This window comes from Equus asinus, chromosome 7 (genome assembly GCF_041296235.1).
Source record: "Equus asinus isolate D_3611 breed Donkey chromosome 7, EquAss-T2T_v2, whole genome shotgun sequence".
NCBI classification, from domain to species: Eukaryota; Metazoa; Chordata; class Mammalia; order Perissodactyla; family Equidae; genus Equus; species Equus asinus.
In genome coordinates, this window is record NC_091796.1 from 107,419,667 (window position 1) to 107,437,576 (window position 17,910).

At 41.5% G+C, this 17,910-nt stretch overlaps 1 protein-coding gene across 4 annotated transcripts in view; it reads right to left on the minus strand.

Moving 5' to 3' along the window:
* Positions 1–17,910, minus strand: part of CDC42BPB (CDC42 binding protein kinase beta) — a 132,992-nt gene that overhangs the window by 84,260 nt on the left and 30,822 nt on the right. For all 4 annotated transcript variants that reach the window (XR_006530441.2, XR_011504814.1, XM_070514354.1 and 1 more), the window contains exon 2: positions 1,383–1,474. Coding sequence is in view for 2 of the 4 variants with exons in the window: in XM_070514354.1 (XP_070370455.1) it covers positions 1,383–1,474 (92 nt within the window). In the remaining 2 variants the exon portion in view is untranslated. The remainder of the gene's footprint in view (positions 1–1,382; positions 1,475–17,910) is intronic.

A 17,910-nucleotide genomic window follows, 5' to 3' on the forward strand; every position in this document is an offset into this window, starting at 1 on the left:
TGGGGCTGGGGTCTGATCTGAGGCCAGGACAGTTCCCAAAGAAGCGATGAGGGCACAACACACAACTGCCTCCACTTGCTCAGGCAGGCCAGAGCTTTCTCACTCTATCTTTTAAGCATTTTCTTAGGTGTATTTTCTTTTTGTGTATTCGCTAAAGCCCTACAGATAAAGCAGGGGTGTCACCAGGTGCCTGTAGCAGAAGAATCATAAAAAATATTGAGATGTTTTCTAAGACAGATTATGGGCCTTGTTTCAACTCAGTAGTCACAAGAGATACTTCAGAGCAAGGAAGCTCTCTCTTTGCTTGCTTACTTTCTCATCTACACAATATAAAATGCACGCCCTGCAGAACAAAGGCCATCTCACATTTTGTAGCACTTTACAGTCATGTCCAGTAGGTTCACTGTCAGGCAGGGCACACACGCTGCTGTGATGTAACACAGAGTTTTATTGTTGGACTCTTCCTCAGTAACCGACAAGCACAGTTCCCCAGCCTGGGAGAGCTAACAGTAAAACCGAAGTATAGGAGTTAATACATTCAAAGTTTACGAGGCAAAACTGTGAAGATGACTAACTAGAAAACCACCTGATACTGTCTGCTGAGGGAGCCTGAGCCTCTGCTTGGCTGGGGCAGAACCACCCGCCCCCTGCCAGGGAGGGTGCTGGACGTGAGCCTGGAGGAGAGCGCCACCTGCAGAGGTTGTGGCCTCCCCGTTGAAGCTGTCTAGCCCAGGGAGGAAGGACAACACGCCCAATACAGAGTGGAGGCAGCACACGTCCTTCGTGAGGGGCCTAGTGTGCAATGTGCCCTCCTCCCTTGTGCATGCAAGCAGACTCGTTACCAGCACGAGGACTGACATGGGCAAGACAAATAATGCAAATGACTGTCCTTATACCCTCTGTGCATTTTTTAGAAAATGACTGCCAAGACATTTTTCAGTTAACGAGTGGATTTTTTAAAAACTTATTTCTCTGTAAGAAACTATTTTGGTCCAGACATTACTTAGAGTAATAATCATACTCCAATATTACTATTAAATAATAACATTGTAAATAATATTGTTATTATTTACTAAATATTAAATAAGTACTAAATACTAAATAAATAATATTACTATTATTACTAAATAGTAAATAATATTACTATTAAGTAATATTTAACAGTAATAAAAATAATAGTCATAAAAACCCTATCACAAGCTTCTGTTTTTATTTTTCTCTTCTTAATTCTACCTTTCAGATTTTGTCCACCAAGAACTCTCCAAATGACACCAATAATCACCTTATCCCAAAATCAATATATAGGCCCATAAAAATGCTAGATGGGAGCTGTTGCTGTTTTGGCAATCTATGCAAAATTAACAAAATAAAGTTTATCTTACCTCACCAAAAGCACCTCTTCCAATTACTTTAATTATTTCGAAGTCTTCTCGATGAAGCTGCATGTCCTTCACCAGCTGTGTAAATGGTTTAGCTATAAATTTAAAAAAGTAAAATTAACAATTTACTCTAATAAGCTGATACTATATCAAAATTTAATTGATTGGGGTATTACACTAAGTTATACTTATTTAGAAAAAATGTTTACTTTTTAAATGACTATTTTTAAAATGTTTAATATCTGGGAAGATTTAGAAAGACAGTATTTATGCTAAATTAATGCAGCTGTTTATTATTAGCACCTATACTTCAATATCTGTTACAACAAATCCCACCACAGGAAGATACCCTGGTAAAAATCATTACAGCTAAGATCTACCTATTGAACAGTGACTGCCAAGTGCACCCCTGCCTGTTCTGTGGCAAGGCTCGCTGTAACTGCTGTGAGGAACACCAGTGCCAGGGGAGCGAGCTCTGAGCTCTACCTGTCGGCTCAGCCAAGGGCACTGGGGAAACTTGAGACAGTCTCCAAGACAATGACGGACCCCCCCTAGACACAAGGAACCGTCCTTGACAATCAGTGGAGCCTCTCACAGTAACCTCAGTCAAGGACTGGGAGAAGCACTTCATATTGCTCCCTGTGTTCCACAGACCCACTCTCTGAGATTAATTCTATTATTATCCACATTTTAGGGAGGAGAAAGTGAGCCACGTTTCTTTGGAGAGCGTGTTGGGTTGGTCAGTGTCCCCTTAAAATCTGTCCACCAGGAACCTGTGAATATGACCTTGTTTGGAAGTCTTTGCAGACGTAATCAAGTTAAGACGAGGATACAAACAGGAATGGGATAGGCCCTAAATCCAACATGACTGGTATCCTTATAAAATGAGGGAATTTGGACACACAGGGAAAAAAGCCATGTGAAGATAGAAGCACAGATTGGAGCGATTCAGTTACAAGCCAAGGAGCACCAAGGGTTGCTGCCACCACCAGAAGCTGGTAGATAGGAAAGGATTCTTCCCTAGAGCCTTCAGAAGGAGCAGTGCCCTGCTGACACCTTGACTTTGGCCTTCTGGCCTCTGGAGCTGTGAGAGAAAAAAAGTCTCTTTTAAGCCCCCCCAGTTTGTAGTAATTTGTTCCAGCAGCCCCAGGAAACTGCTCCAGAGAGTCTGCTTATTCCTTTCCAGGAACACAGAGCAAGTGGCAGAGCCAAGACCTGACGCCATGCAGCTCAACTCCACAAGCAGCACTTTCTCTTTTCTTTTTAAAGGTATGTTTGTTTGGGAGGTTTTTGGTGAGGAAGATTGGCCCTGAGCTAACATCTGTTACCAATCTTTATTTTTTTCATCCCTAAAGCCCCAGTACATAGCTGTATATCCTAGTTGTAGGTCATTCTAATTCTTCTATGTAGGATGTCACCAAAGCATGGCTGGATGAGCAGGATGTAGGTCCGCACCCAGGATCCAAAGCAGCAAACCCCAGGCCGCTGAAGCAGCGTACACAAACTTAACCACTCGGCCACGGGGCTGGCCCCACAACACCCTCTTGACCACTATCCATCTTCCCCTCAGTCTAGAACCCATTTAGTTAATCATATCTCTTACGCTTGTTCTTATTTTCACCTTCAGGCCTAAATTCACATGTTTTACGCTAACTTTCATTTGTCCTATATACAGTAGCTCTTTTTCAAATCCTCCACTACACAGTTTTGCAAAATGGTCTCATTGGGGGAAAGAGGGCAAAGTGTACAAGGGCCCTTTCTGTATTATTTCTCACAACCACACGTGCACCTATAATAATCTCTTCCCACCCAAAAAAACCTGCAATCTGACATTTTCTGGACTTCTTTTAATTGAGCTCCATATTATTAATCTAATTCTATATTTTTTATCCTTAAATAGTTGTTTAGTACCACTAAGGTTTGATCACCATGGTTCACTGATCCAAGGAGCAATAGCCAGAGCACCAGAAAGTTCTTGGCACGTACTGATAGTGAGTTACTACCACCATCACCGTAAATGCCCATCAACACAGAGATTAGGAACAGAATACACAGGGCCCGAATTATTTTTTTTAAAAGGCCAGGCTAGGGGCTGGCCCAGTGGCATAGTGGTTAAGTTTGTGTGTTCTGCTTTGGCAGCCCAGGGTTTGCAGGTTCAGACTCCTTATGGACCTACACACCACTCATCAAGCCATGCTGTGGTGGCATCCCACATACAAACTAGAGGAAGATTGGCACAGATGTCAGCTCAGCGACAGTCTTCCTCAAGCAAAAAGAGGAAGACTGGCAACAGATGTTAGCTCAGGGCCAATCTTCTTCACCACAAACATCAACAAAAGAAAGAAAATCCTGGAGCTAGAACTTAAAAGTTCATCTTTGGGGAGTGACGTCAGCATCACGGCAGAGTGAACTTGCCTGGGATGCTCTCCCCTCCAACATACAACAAAAAGGAGCAACCATATTCCACCAGAAAATACTCTAAAAACACAAAAATCCTCAGAGAGACACGCAACCACATGAAGAAGGGCAGAGAGGCTGGAGCCCCCGTCAGAGGAGCTAGAACCAGGTAAGAGAGAACTTCGCTCCCTCCCCTAAAGACTGTGGTTGCTGCTGGGGAGGATGCGTGAGGGAAGGAGTGGGGGAGGGGTCACATGTCCGTGGATCACCCAGGACTCCCTAGGGCCCTTGTAGCCTAGAGGGAAGCCCTCTAATGGGCAAAAGTTTTCTGTGGGGTGACCTCATCAAGCCAAGAGCCCTGGAGACCAGATAGTGACAGGTGATCGGAAACCTGGGACTGCAGCAGGAGAAAGCGCCCGACGCCCGACCTACGTGGCACCATCTTAGCTGAAGGCAGAGGGCTCAAAACACGTGGCTCTCGACCCCCACCTAGTGGCGACAGGCTATAACTGCAACAGAATACTATCAGAATGAGAAAGACCCTACCTTCCAACATCAGGCACTACATCAAACCTCCAGACCAGAGAGAAAACGACAAGCACCCAGAACTCAGTCCTGAGGACACAGAAATATGTAAGCTAAACAACAATGAATTCAAAATAGCTATCATCAGAAAACTCAATGAGCTAAAAGAGAATATAGACAAACAATTCAACGAGATCAGGAGCTACTTCACAAAAGAGATTGAAACTATAAAGAAGAATTAATCAGAAATATTAGAGATGAAAGACACAATGGAAGAGACAAAACAAAATATGGATTCCCTGGATGCTCGTGTGGATATCATAGAGGAGCAAATCAGCATAATCGAAGACAGACATGTTGAAATGCTCCAGACAGAGGAGGAGAGAGAACTGAGACTAAAAGAAATGAAGAATGTCTCTGAGAAATATCCAACTCAATGAGAAAATGCAACATAAGAATTATAGGTATTCAAGAAGGTGAAGAGAAAGAGAATGGAGCAGAAAGCGTATTCAAAGAAATAATAGCAGAGAACTTCCAAGATCTAGGGAATGAGACAAATATGTGTGGAGGAAGCTTCCAGATCCCCTAGATTTATCAATGTAAAAAGACCTACTGCAAGGCATATAGTAGTGAAACTGGCAAAAATGAATGACAAAGAAAGAATACTCAGGGAAGCAAGGCAGAAGAAAATAACCTACAAAGGAATCCCTATCAGACTTTCAGCAGATTTCTCTACAGAAACCTTACAAGCTAAGAGAGAATGGAATGACATATTCAAAACTTTAAAAGATAAAAATCTTCAGCCAAGAATACTCTATCCAGCAAAAATATCCTTCAGATATGAGGGAGAAATTAAATCTTTCCCAGACAAACAAAAGCTAAGAGACTTCATAGGAACGAGACCCCCACTACAAGAAATCCTCAAGAAGGCCCCTCATACCTGAAAAAAGAAAAAAAATGGAGGAAGTGGTCACAAAACACAGAGTAAGGAGACAAACAGGTAGACAGAATCAGAATAGGACAGCAAATATTCAACCATAGCATTAGGCTAAAGGGAAGGAAGACACCAAAAACAAAGACAATCTTGTCACTTTAACCACAAACTTACAACACACGTTGGAATAAGATATGAGAAAAATAACTTAGGAGGGGAGGAGGAAAGGGACTGAATCAGTTTAGACTAAGGAAATAAGAGGCCATCAGAAAATGGACTATCTTATACATGAGATTCTGAATACAAACTTCAGGGTACCCAGTAAACTAAAACGTAGAACAGGGATACAAAAAATAAATAAGGAAAAAACAAAGAAATACAGCATAAAAAACTGCATAATTCGATGGGTAGACCAAAACACACAGGGCAAGAAACAAAGGAAATGCAGGAAAACTGGAAAACGAGTGATATAATGACAGCATTAAGCCCTCATACATCAATAATCACCCTCAATGTAAAGGGATTGAATTCTCAACTAAAAAGACACAGAGTGGCAAGATAGATTCAAGAACAAGATCCAACAACTTGTTGACTCCAGGAAACACATCTCAGCTCCAATGACAAACACAGGCTCAGAGTGAAGGGGTGGAAGATGATACTCCAAGCTAATGGCAAACAAAAGAAAGCAGGTGTAGCAATACTTATATCAGACAAAGTAGACTTCAAGACAAGACAAGCAAAGAGAGACAAAGAGGGCAATATATAATGATCAAAGGGACACTTCATCAAGAAGAAATGATGCTTACAAATATCTATGCACCCAGCACAGGAGCACCAAAGTAACTAAAGCAACTATTAACAAGCCTAAAAGAAGATATTAAAAATAACACAATAGTAATAGAGGACCTCAACACCCCACTCACATCATTACACAGATCATCCAGACAGAAAATCAACAAGGAAACAGTAGAATTAAATGAAAAGCTAGACCAGTTGGAGTTAATAGACATATACAGAACACTCTATCCAAAAATAGCAGAATACACATTCTTCTCAAGTGCACAGGGAACATTCTCAAGGATAGACCATATGCTGGGAAACAAGGCAAGCCTCTATAAATTTAAAAAAAATTGAAATAACAACAAGCATCTTCAATCATAATGCTACAAAGCTAGAAATTAATGACAAGAAAAAAGCTGAGAAAGGGACAAAGATGTGGAGACTAAAGAATATGCTACTGAACAAGCAATGGATCACTGAAAAAATTAAAGGAGAAATCAAAAAATATCTGGAGACAAATGAAAATGATAACATGCCATACCAACTCATATGGGATGCAGCAAAAGCTGTATTAAGAGGGAAATTCATTGCAATACAGGTACACCATAACAAACAAGAAAAATCCCAAATAAGCAACCTCAAATTACACCTAAATGAATTAGAAAAAGAACAAACAGAGCCCAAAGTCAGCAGAAGGAGAGAAACAATAAAAATCAGAGCAGAAATAAATGCAACTGAAACAAAAAAGGCAGTAGAAAAGATCAATGAAGCAAAGAGCTGGTTCTTTGAGAAGATAAATAAAACTGACAAACCCCTAGCCAGACTTACAAAGAAAAAAAGACAGAAAGCTCAAATAAACAAAATAAGAAATCAAAGAGAAATAACAACAGACTCCACAGAAATACAATGGATTATAAGGGAATACTACGAACAACTATATGCTAACAAAATGGATAACCTAGAGGAAATGGATAAATTCTTAGACTCCTACAATCTCCCAAAGCTGAGTCAAGAAGAAACAGACAATCTGAATAGAACAATCACAAGGAAAGAGATTGAAACAGCAATCAAAAGCATCCCAAAGAATAAAACCCCGGGACCAGATGGTTTTCCTCGGGAATTCTATCAAACTTTTAAAGAGGATTTAATACCTATCCTTTTCAAGCTATTCCAAAAAATTAGGGAGAATGGAACACATCCTAACACATTCTACATGGCCAACATCACTCTGATACCAAAGCAGGACAAAGACAGCACAAAAAAGGAGAACTACAGGCCAATATCGCTGATGAACATAGATGCAAAAATTCTCAAGAAAATTTTGGCAACCCGAATTCAGCAATTCATCAAAAGGATCATATATCATGAACAAGTGAGATTCATACCAGGGACACAGGGATGGTTCAGCATCCATAAGTCAATCAATGTGATACACCACATCAACAAATTGAGGAATAAAAACCACATGATCATCTCAATAGATGCAGAAAAAGCATTTGACAAGATCCAATAGCCATTTATGATAAAAAAAAAAAAAAAACTCTTAACAAAATGGGGATAGAAGGAAATTACCTCAACATCATAAAGGCCATATATGACAAACCCACAGCCAACATCATACTCAAAGGGCAAAGACTGAGTGCCATCCCCCTGAGAACAGGAACAAGACAAGGATGCACACTATCACCACTCTTATTGAACATAGTACTGGAGGGTTTGGCCAGAGCAATTAGGCAAGAGAAAGGAATAAAAGGAATCTAAATAGGGAGTGAAGAAGTGAAACTCTCGCTGCTTGCAGACGACAGGATCTTATATATAGAAAACTCCAAAGAATCCATTGGAAAACTATTAGATATAATTAACAACTACAGTAAAGTTTCAGGGTACAGAATCAACTTACAAAAATCAGTTGCTTTTCTATACTCCAATAACAAACTTACAGAAACAGAACTCAAGAATATAATTCCATTTGCAATTGCAACTAAAAGAATAGAGTACCTAGGAATAAATTTAACCAAGGAGGTGAAGGACTTATACAATGAAAACTATAAGGCATTACTGAGAGAAATTCATAATGACATAAAGAGATGGAAAGAGATTCCTTGCTCATGGATTGGAAGACTAAACAGTTAAAATGTCCATACTACCCAAAGCAATCTACAGATTCAATGCAATCCCTATCAGAATCCCAATGACATTCTTCATGGAAACAGAACAAAGAATCCTACAATTCATGTGGGGCAATCAAAGACCCCAAATTGCCAAGGCAATCCTGAGAAAAAAGAACAAAGCTGGAGGTATCACAATCCCTGACTTCAAAATGTACTACAAAGCCATAGTGACCAAAATGGCATGGTACTGGTACAAAAACAGGCACAAAGATCAATGGAACAGAACTGAAAGCCCAGAAATAAAACCACACATCTACGGACAGCTAATCTTCGACAAAGGTGCCAAGAACACGAAATGGAGAAAAGACAGTCTCTTCAATAAATGGTGCTGGGAAAACTGGACAGCCACATGCAAAAGAATGAAGGTAGACCACTATCTCATGCCATACACAAAAACAAACTCAAAATGGATGAAAGACTTGAAGATATATCCTGAAACTATAAAACTCCTGGAAGATAATATTGGTAGTATACTCTTTCACACTGAACTAAAAAGGATCTTTTCAAATACCAGGTCCTCTCAGACAAGGGAAACAAAAGAAAAAATAAACAAGTGGGAATTCATCAGACTACAGAGCTTCTGCAATGCAAAAGAAATGAGGATCAAAACAAAGAGACAACCTACCAATTGGGAGAAAATATTTGCAAATCATATATCTGACAAGGTGTTAATCTCTGTAACATATAAGGAACTCACACAGCTGAACAATAAGAAAGCAAACAACCCGATCAAAAAGTGGGCAGAGGAGATGAATAGACATTTTTCCAAAGAAGATATACAGATGGCCAATAAACACATGAAAAGATGTTCAACAATCACTAATCACCAGGGAAATGCAAAGCAAAACTACACTAAGATAGCATCTTACACCTGTTAAAATGGCTATAATCACTAAGACTAAAAATAACAAATGTTGGAGAGAAGGGAACCCTCATACACTGCTGGTGGCAGTGCAAACTGGTGCAACCAATATGGAAAACAGTATGGAGATTCCTCAAAAAACTAAAAATAAAGCTACCATATGACCCAGCTATCCCACTACTGGGTATCTACCCAAACAACTTGAAATCAACAATCCAAAGTGACATATGCACCCCTACGTCCATCACAGCACTATTCACAATAGCCAAGACATGGAAGCAACCCAAGTGCCCACCAACCAATGATTGGATCAAGAAGATGTGGTATAGATACAATGGAATACTACTCAGCCAGAAAAAAAAGGACGAATTCATCCCATTTGCAATAACATGGAAGGACCTAGAGGGAATTACCTAAGCAAAATAAGCCTGTCTGAGAAAGACAAACACCAGATGATTTCACTCATATGTGGAATATAAACAAGTACTTGGACAAAGAAAACAGTTCAGTGGTTATCAGGGGAAGGGGGCTGGGGGGGCACAGGGAGTGAAGGGGAACACTTATGTGGTGACAGTCAAGAAATAACATACAACTGAAATCTCACATTGATATAAACTATTATGAATTCAATTAAAAAAAAGTTCACCTCTGAACTATATAATATGCTTCTTTCAAATATCATCAAAAATAACCATTCCCAAAATTCCTAATGGAAATACGTATTTTCAACAACTACTGCAGACTACAACCTCTCTTAGTATCTTTTGGGGGAACCAAATGGTACCTTTCATTTTACCACGAAGCAAAACAATCCCAACAAATCTGATTTGTTCTATTTTACCACCAGAAGAGAGAGTCTGGAAAAGAAAGAAGACTGATCAGGTATGAACGAGCTATGCCACAAGCCACACCAGAGTGCACACTATAGAAATGCTCACTCTGGCAGTGGTTCAACACATCATTCTGGACTCTTTTACAAAAACCCCAAAGACCCACAAAATTTGCTAGCCACTGTTTTAAATGTGCAAACTGAACAGCAACATTCATGGAAATCAAAGAAAATTCTACCAATAATTGTATCATGAACCACTTTAACTTGTCTACGTTCCCATTCCAGTTCTTGCTTACAGACAAGTTTGATGTTTACACAGGATATTTTTTGTATCCTGCTTTTATTTCTCTTCTTATATTTTTCATGTTTCTACACTACTCAATTATCATTTTAACAGTTACATAATATTTCACTAAGTTGACACACCAACAATTTTAAATCGTGTCTACTGAACACACAGGTTAAATGCTTAGTTTTTTAAATTATTTTCTTGGTGAATAAATTTTCAACGAACATTTTCATAAACACAGCTTTTTTACTAGTTTAAATTAATTTTTAGGATGAAATTCCAGGACTCTCCAAAAGGCACTAACTTTTTTTACAGTTCCTAAAATCTGCCCTCCAAACTGTTATCTCCTGAGTCACACCACGTGAGTTGCTGGTTCTACCACCAATTCTCCCCAATACCCTACACTGATGTCTCACCTCCCTCTGAAATTGATAGTTCTTTGACGCCTGGTGATGCTAATATTCTCCCATGTCCGGCTGTACGCACTATATGCCAATTATCCATTCATGACATTTGCTCATTAATCATGTCTTGATCTTTTTTTTTTGTCTTGATCTTTTTTAATTGACTATATAAGTACTCTATTTTGGCTTTGTCAGACATAATAGCTGTAAACACCATTCCTCCAGTCTGTTGCCTCTTTTCATCTGAATTAAGTTACTTTTATTTTATAGAAATTATCAGTTTTAATAAAAGTATCACTTTAAAAAACTGAATTCATTTTTCCTTTGTCATTTTATTATTAAGGCTAGGAAAGTTATCAACTCTTTAAGGATCTGACATTCAATCCTATTTTTAGCTAAATGGCTTTTTAAAGTAGTTAATATTATTCATGTGTTGTTTAGAGTATTTTGGAGTATGGTGTGAAGTGTTTATCTTAATTTCTAGTTTGAACCATCTATATGTATTGACGTGATCCCACGCTACACCACCTAGTTCTGTTTACCACCCCTGCCCTGAGCAGGAGGAGGCCAAGTGCACTGTGGGACGCAGGGGAAAGCCCTAGCTTCCATTCAGGAGATTCAAGCCCTAAGTGCGCCACTTGGCAGCCTGCCATCTTAGAAGGGTCATTTGATCCTCTGTGACTAAATTTCCTCATCCATAAAATGGGCTAAAGGTCTCTCCCACCACCTCAGGGACCCATCAGCAGTGAGGACTGAGGCAGAAAAGAGTGAAGAAAGTACCTTATGGTAAGGCTGTGACCTAAATGGCCTTCTCATGATCTCTCCTCTTTCCATACCAATTATCCTAGAGTTATTTGATCTTCCTTGTCAAGTTTTCCTCCTACTCTTTTGATAAAATGTATTTTGTTGCTTACTCATTTTACACAGTTATGTACAAATTTCCCTGAAATGGATGGACACGGATTTATCAGGGCCAGTCTGATAATGGGAGAAAAACTATGGAAACACTCGAGATGAGAGCTTGAAAAGATAAACTAAGAATCAAACAATAGGAAATCAACTAGGTGAATGAAAGCTACTTTTCAAAAATGGCGCTAAAAAGGATCTGGAAGGAAAAGTCTAAAGGAAAACCATATTCTAAAAAAATGTAGGGGCCGGCCAGGTGGCGCAGCGGTTAAGTTCACACATTCCGTTTTGGTGGCCCGGGGTTTGCTGGTTCGGATCCCGGGTACAGACATGGCAACGCTTGGCAGGCCATGATGTGGCAGGCGTCCCACATATAAAGTAGAGGAAGATGGGCACGGATGTTACCTCAGGGCCAGTCTTCCTCAGCAAAAAGAAGAGGATTGGCAGCAGATGTTAGCTCAGGGCTAATCTTTCTCAAAAATAAATAAATAAAAATTTTTTTTAAAAAGTCAAATATTTTCAACCAGTTCTGAGGACATAGTAAAAATACTGTACTGGTCTGTAACAATTATTAAGACTGCATCAGCTAAAAACACAAGAGAAGATCCGGTCCTAGCGGCAGAGCACCCCGCTAACCACAGGGTATTGAGGCCATGGAATCCTCTGACAGGAGGGGACTAAGAAATATGGACAGGACTCAAACAGGTGAAAAGGAGAAAGAGTGCCATTTCAAATGGGGTGTTAGTCAGTGGTAACACAGGAACAAAGTGACCCCACCATCTGGACTGGAGTCAGAAACCACACCAGTTATTTAAACAAAGAAAATTTAACACAAAGGACTGTTGTCTAGGTGGCTGAGAAAGCAAAAAGGGAGCACTATATTATCATGGAGACAGCAGGAGCAGGACGCAGCTACTGCCTGTACCTCAGGGGAACCAAAGGAAGAACCTGGGGTTTTTGAAACCTGGGCAAAGGGTTCTGTACAGCCGAAACCCCAACCACTGAGGGTGGGCTGCAGCAGCTGGGACTGGGGGAGTGTTAGCCAATTGATGCTGGGGTCTCTGCCAGTGTGGCGAACCACCAAACTGGAATCAGGGGCCAACTACTAGAAGGCACTTCACTGCCAGCAGGGGAAATGTTGCTACAGTGTCATTCCAAGGAAAAGGAAGCAGGCAGGAAGCTGCAAGTCCCTTCTTCCTCCTCCAGGCCCCTCCAGTCTCTCTTCAGTGCCCCTTTTAGGCAGAAACCAACAGGGAGCAGGGATCAGAGCCCAAATGAGGTGATACTGGAGTGAGGACGTCCATGCGGGGGAACAGGGTGAGAGCAGGGACAGGAGATTCATTAAATACAGGAGGACTGATCAAATAAGCAAACAGAGTCAGGATAATGGGAGCCAGCTTCCTCATTGTCAGGGAAGGGAGTGAGTAAAAGGGAGAAGAAACCCTATAGTATTGGATTAGAAGTGGAGCCATCAATTTGAACTCATGGTTTTCAATATATGTGGATACAGGAAAAAATGTAGACATAAATGGGTGCATCCAGACATACAGTCCTAGCTCTGTCCACTGAGAGGCCTGGAGGCAGCAACACCTCAGTAACAATAAGCATATTTAGTGCCAGATCTTGGTTTCTAAATATCATTCTCCAGCAAAGGAACCAGGGCTCCTGGGTCAATTCTAGAGCTGGATCAGGAAAGTACGAGGTGAACCTGGAACATCTTGCTGTGCCAGAAAATAAGGAAGCGCTCAAAGGATGATGGTGAATCAAAACAAATACTACAGCCACATACTATAACCCATTAAATAAAAGAGGAAACCAGGAGTCCATAGGATATTAATAAATTTAAAAATCTGACGAGAAATGAGATATTTATATAGCTTCAAAGTACATCTAAACAAAGTATTTATTGTTCACAAAGGGAAAAAAGTGATTTTACAGTGAAGTCTGGCCGATACTACCTAAATCAAGTGATCAGAGTGAACATCATCAGTTACGTGACAAAGTGACACTGTGTATGACCGAATAGGACACAGAGAGAAAAACACAGTGTCACTTCTGTGATTTTCCTGCCAAAGTAACATAACCTGAATTTAATCATAAGGAAATAGGACTAAACTTAAATTGAAGGAACATTCTACAAAATGGCTGGCCTACAATGTTCAAAAGTTTCAAAGTCGGGGCCAGCCTGGTGGCGCAGCAGTTAAGTTCACACATTCCACTTTGGTGGCTTGGGGTTCGCTGGTTTGGATCCCGGGTGCAGACATGGCACCGCTTGGCAAGCCATGCTGTGGTAGGCGTCCCACATATAAAGTAGAGGAAGATGGGCACGGATGTTAGCTCAGGGCCAGTCTTCCTCAGCAAAAAGAGGAGGATTGGCAGCAGATGTTAGCTCAGGGCTAATCTTCCTCAAAAAAAAAAAAAAGTTTCAAGTCAAGGAAAGACTAACGAGCTGTTCACACTGGAACTGAGAAGAGAGGATGAGGGGATGCAGTGTGTGGTTCTGCACCAGATCCTCTGCAATGAAGGAGAATCAAAACACTGGTGACACTTCAGTGGGGTTTGAAGATGGGATGGCAGCAATGTGCCAATAAAAAATTCCTGATTTGGTGATTACAATGCCCCTGTTTGCAGGAAATACACACTAAAGTATACAAGGATGATGGGATATCCTGTGTGCAACTTACTCTCAAATTGTTGGGGAAGTTCTTTGTACTGTTACTTGTAACTTTTCTGTAAATCTGAAACTGTTTCAAAAAATTTTTTTTAACATTTTTTAAAGATGATCTGTTACTATTTGGAAAACAGGCTGTGGAGGGGCAGTGTGGAAGTAGAGGGGGCTGAAGGCACTACCTCCCAGCAAGAGAGAACCTGGTGGCTTAGGAAACGACAATGCTGGGGCCCCTGGAGGTGAGGATGAAGAGGCCACATCCAGGCCCTGCTCTGAAAGTAAGGTTGTCTGCAATATGGGGTGAAGCAAAGATAAGACTCCAGGATGACTGCTAGGTTCTTACCCTCAGCAACTCAATGAATGGGGTACCATTTAGTCAAACGGGAGAGACCCAGGGATAAGCAGTTTAGGGTGGGGAAGAAAGCAGTGATGGAGTAATGGAGTCAAAGTACTTCACAGTCACTGCTACAAAGACTAAGATAATGAAGAGACCAAAGTGATTTTTCTTATAAGATTCTACTGCTGTTTCATAGTTTCAAAAAATCATCACTTCAGAACCACTAGCTGACATGCGGGTGGAGGAGAGGTGAGGGGTGGGAGGGGGAGCCAGTCTATTGCTAGGAAACTGGAGACAGAGCTTACTGGGAAGAAGCAGGGCATTAGCATTTTTTAAACAATTTTTCAGTCTGCCAATGTTATTTCACCAACTTAATCTAGAGATTGGGATGCTTTTCTGAATACAAAATGTTACAGGCAAAATTCTATGAATTATAACCACTGGAGTGCAACATGGCTTGTCACACACTTAAAACATTCAGGGTGCAAAGCAAAACAACAACCAGAACACCATTAGGGATTCATTTTATTTTATTTTATTTTACTTATTTATTTTTGTGAGGAAGATTGGCCCTGAGCTAACATCTGTTGCTCATCTTCCTCTTTTTGCTTGAGGAAGACTGTCGCTGAGCTAACACCTATGCCAATCTTCCTCTACTTTGTATGTGCAACGCCACCACAGCGTGGCTTGATGAGCGGTGTGTAGGTCCATGCTCAGGATCCAAACCTGCAAATTCTGGGCCGCCAAAGTAGAGCACGCGAACTTAACCACTACACCATTGGGCTGGTCCCAGGGATTCATTTTAAATATCATTTACACCAAGACTCTCTTAGAAGACAGACATTATAGATAGCTTGAAGAAAACGGGCCAGATGTAATGCTTGAAATAATGCTTGATTCTCATGGTGAACTTGAAGATTTTGAAGGTCAAACATAACTAGGAAGAGTTAAATGACCTCTCCTTCACATTCCATCAACAAACACTAAAAGCTGCCAAGTCAGCAAATATTCTCTGGGCACCTACAATGTGCCAGTACTAGAACACTATGCTAAGAACATTTAGGCATGGCTGCCCTTCAGCTCAGAGACATGGGTCCCAGGCTGACCAGCTGGCCCCTGTGAGGCTCTGAGTTCCAGCGACTGCTGGGCTTGATACCCATTCGGAGTCCTGCACCATGCACACTGTTACTGGCAGCTGCAGCCATAGCAGCTGGTCACCACCTCAAACCACTCCCCAATAGCTGCACCCCCTCAGTCAGTCACAAAGCCACCTTTTCCTGTTCCTCTGATGCAGACCATCATGGCTCACCTGGTCTCCTGCCTCTCCAGCCCCTGCAGCCCCATAGCATCATCTTTTCCAAAGCCAACATAATCACGTCACTTCCCTGCTTACCATTCCTCCAGAGCTTGCTGCATGTCCAGGTCCTGCCTGCCTCTCCTCCACCCCAGCCTCACCCCACTTCACTGCCATGCTCCCCTCAATCCTACCATACCTGGCATCTTTCAGCTGCTCAGGCTCTGAATCAACCCTGAATCTTCCTAAGTAGAGCCCTCAGTCTCCCCAAGGAGGGACATCACCCCAATTGCCACCTCCTACGCATCTTTGGTGTCCCTGAGGCAGGAAGCGGTCTCTGATTCGACTCAGCTAACTCAGGAGGCTGCCAATCCTCCAATAAGTAGGCCTCACGGCTGTGTTTGCGTGTCACTGCTGTCCTCCCAGCTGGACTACAAGGTCCAGGAAGGCAGGATCTACCTCCACATGGTTAAGCCCTGCTCCCCAAGCCCCTAGGCAATAAACACAGCGGACTGAATGACCATTCCCAACTATGAGTCATGAAGAAAGGTTACCTTTTCTACAGGGCAGGCTTGCATTTTTCCCTAAAGTAAGAATATATTCAACAACTTGGGATATCTTCCACCAAAAAAGACTGAATAAAGCTTTAGCCCTTAGATAGCTAAACTTTTATTAGAACAAATTTTTTCCTAATCTCTTCATTCTTCCACAAGCCAAGATTGTCTCCTATAGAACTTCTCTTAATGCCCTAAAAGGCAATGAATTAATTAATCAAACACTGGCAAATATGAGATCCCAACTGAAAGGAAAAACTGGAGTCCAGTGTTCCCTTTAAACAGGAAAAAGCTTCACCAGGAAGAACTGGGAGTGGAGGAAGATCTTTGGCTGACACTGACAGAAAATCACTGTGAAATGAGAAACTGATGGTTTGTTTATCAAGAGAGGAAATAAGATCAGACCGGCTGGAAGGAGTGCCCAGGGAGGGACAGTCTGAGGAAAGAGGACTGTGTCACAGGGCAGCAGCCCACAGGAAGGCAGACGGCAAGTCCCAGTTTGCTCTACTCCAACACCCGCCGTGGCCTCCCTCTGGCCTTGACCAGCACTGCTCACCCCTGTCAGTCTCTCTACTGTTTCAGCCTCAGCTACTCTGAGATCATACATTTGGAATTGGAAATGGCCTCACAGATCATCCAGTCCAAACAGTACATTTACTAATGAAGAAACAGGAGCCCCAAAGGCCATGGGACATGCAGAGGACATGAGGGACAGATCTCCTCCCTCCCAAGTGAACAGTTAGCTCCACTCCATAGCATGGTTCTCTACTCCCAGGAAGTCCTCCCGCGGTATATGCCAGCTACTGCTCTGGTTCTGTCAAGAGATGACACGAAGGAGACCTGCTGCTGCCCAGTGTAGTAAGTCCACAGCTGCTTGGGTGCAGTGAAGGGGCAGCTCTGAAAGAGATCTCGTGTAGCGGAAGAAGGGGCCAGAACAGCACCCCAGGGATCAGAGAGTATGGCCACAGGCAGAACAATAAAGCAGATGAGGCATGAATTCAACCTCTGCTGAGCATCCACCATATAAACACCCAGTGAGAACAGAAGAACAGGGCCAGAGCTGAGAGTCGGGTTCTGTGCTAGCAAGTGGCAGGAAAAGCAAACATTTTTTTACAAGTACCAGCTTAGAATGAGTTTATAGTTCCAAAATGGCTTGAAATTTATTCTCACAGTTCAGACTGCTGATGCATCTACAAAAGATTAACACCTATTATAAAGTTTTTGAAATACATGCTTAAACTACATTAAATGGGTTTTGTTTTAATAACTAAAATATTTTGTTAAATGACAGAACACTATCCTTCATAGGGAGTCACAAATCTTTCTCATTATGAATCACTGGTTTGAGAAAGCAGAATCTTCCAAGGAGCCCTGTTAACTCCCAAATAAAGTTCTCCAAATGTGAACTTCTCCACATAGGCTGATAATCAGGAACCACAATATTGTAAAGTGAACGTACTTTGAATTTTAATTTAATGCAACGTAAGATTTTAGAGGATTGAAAGGGAAGCTCTTTAGTAAGACTCTGACTCAGAAGACAAGTAAGGTATGGATTGAGTCAGTGAAAATCTGAGAAGC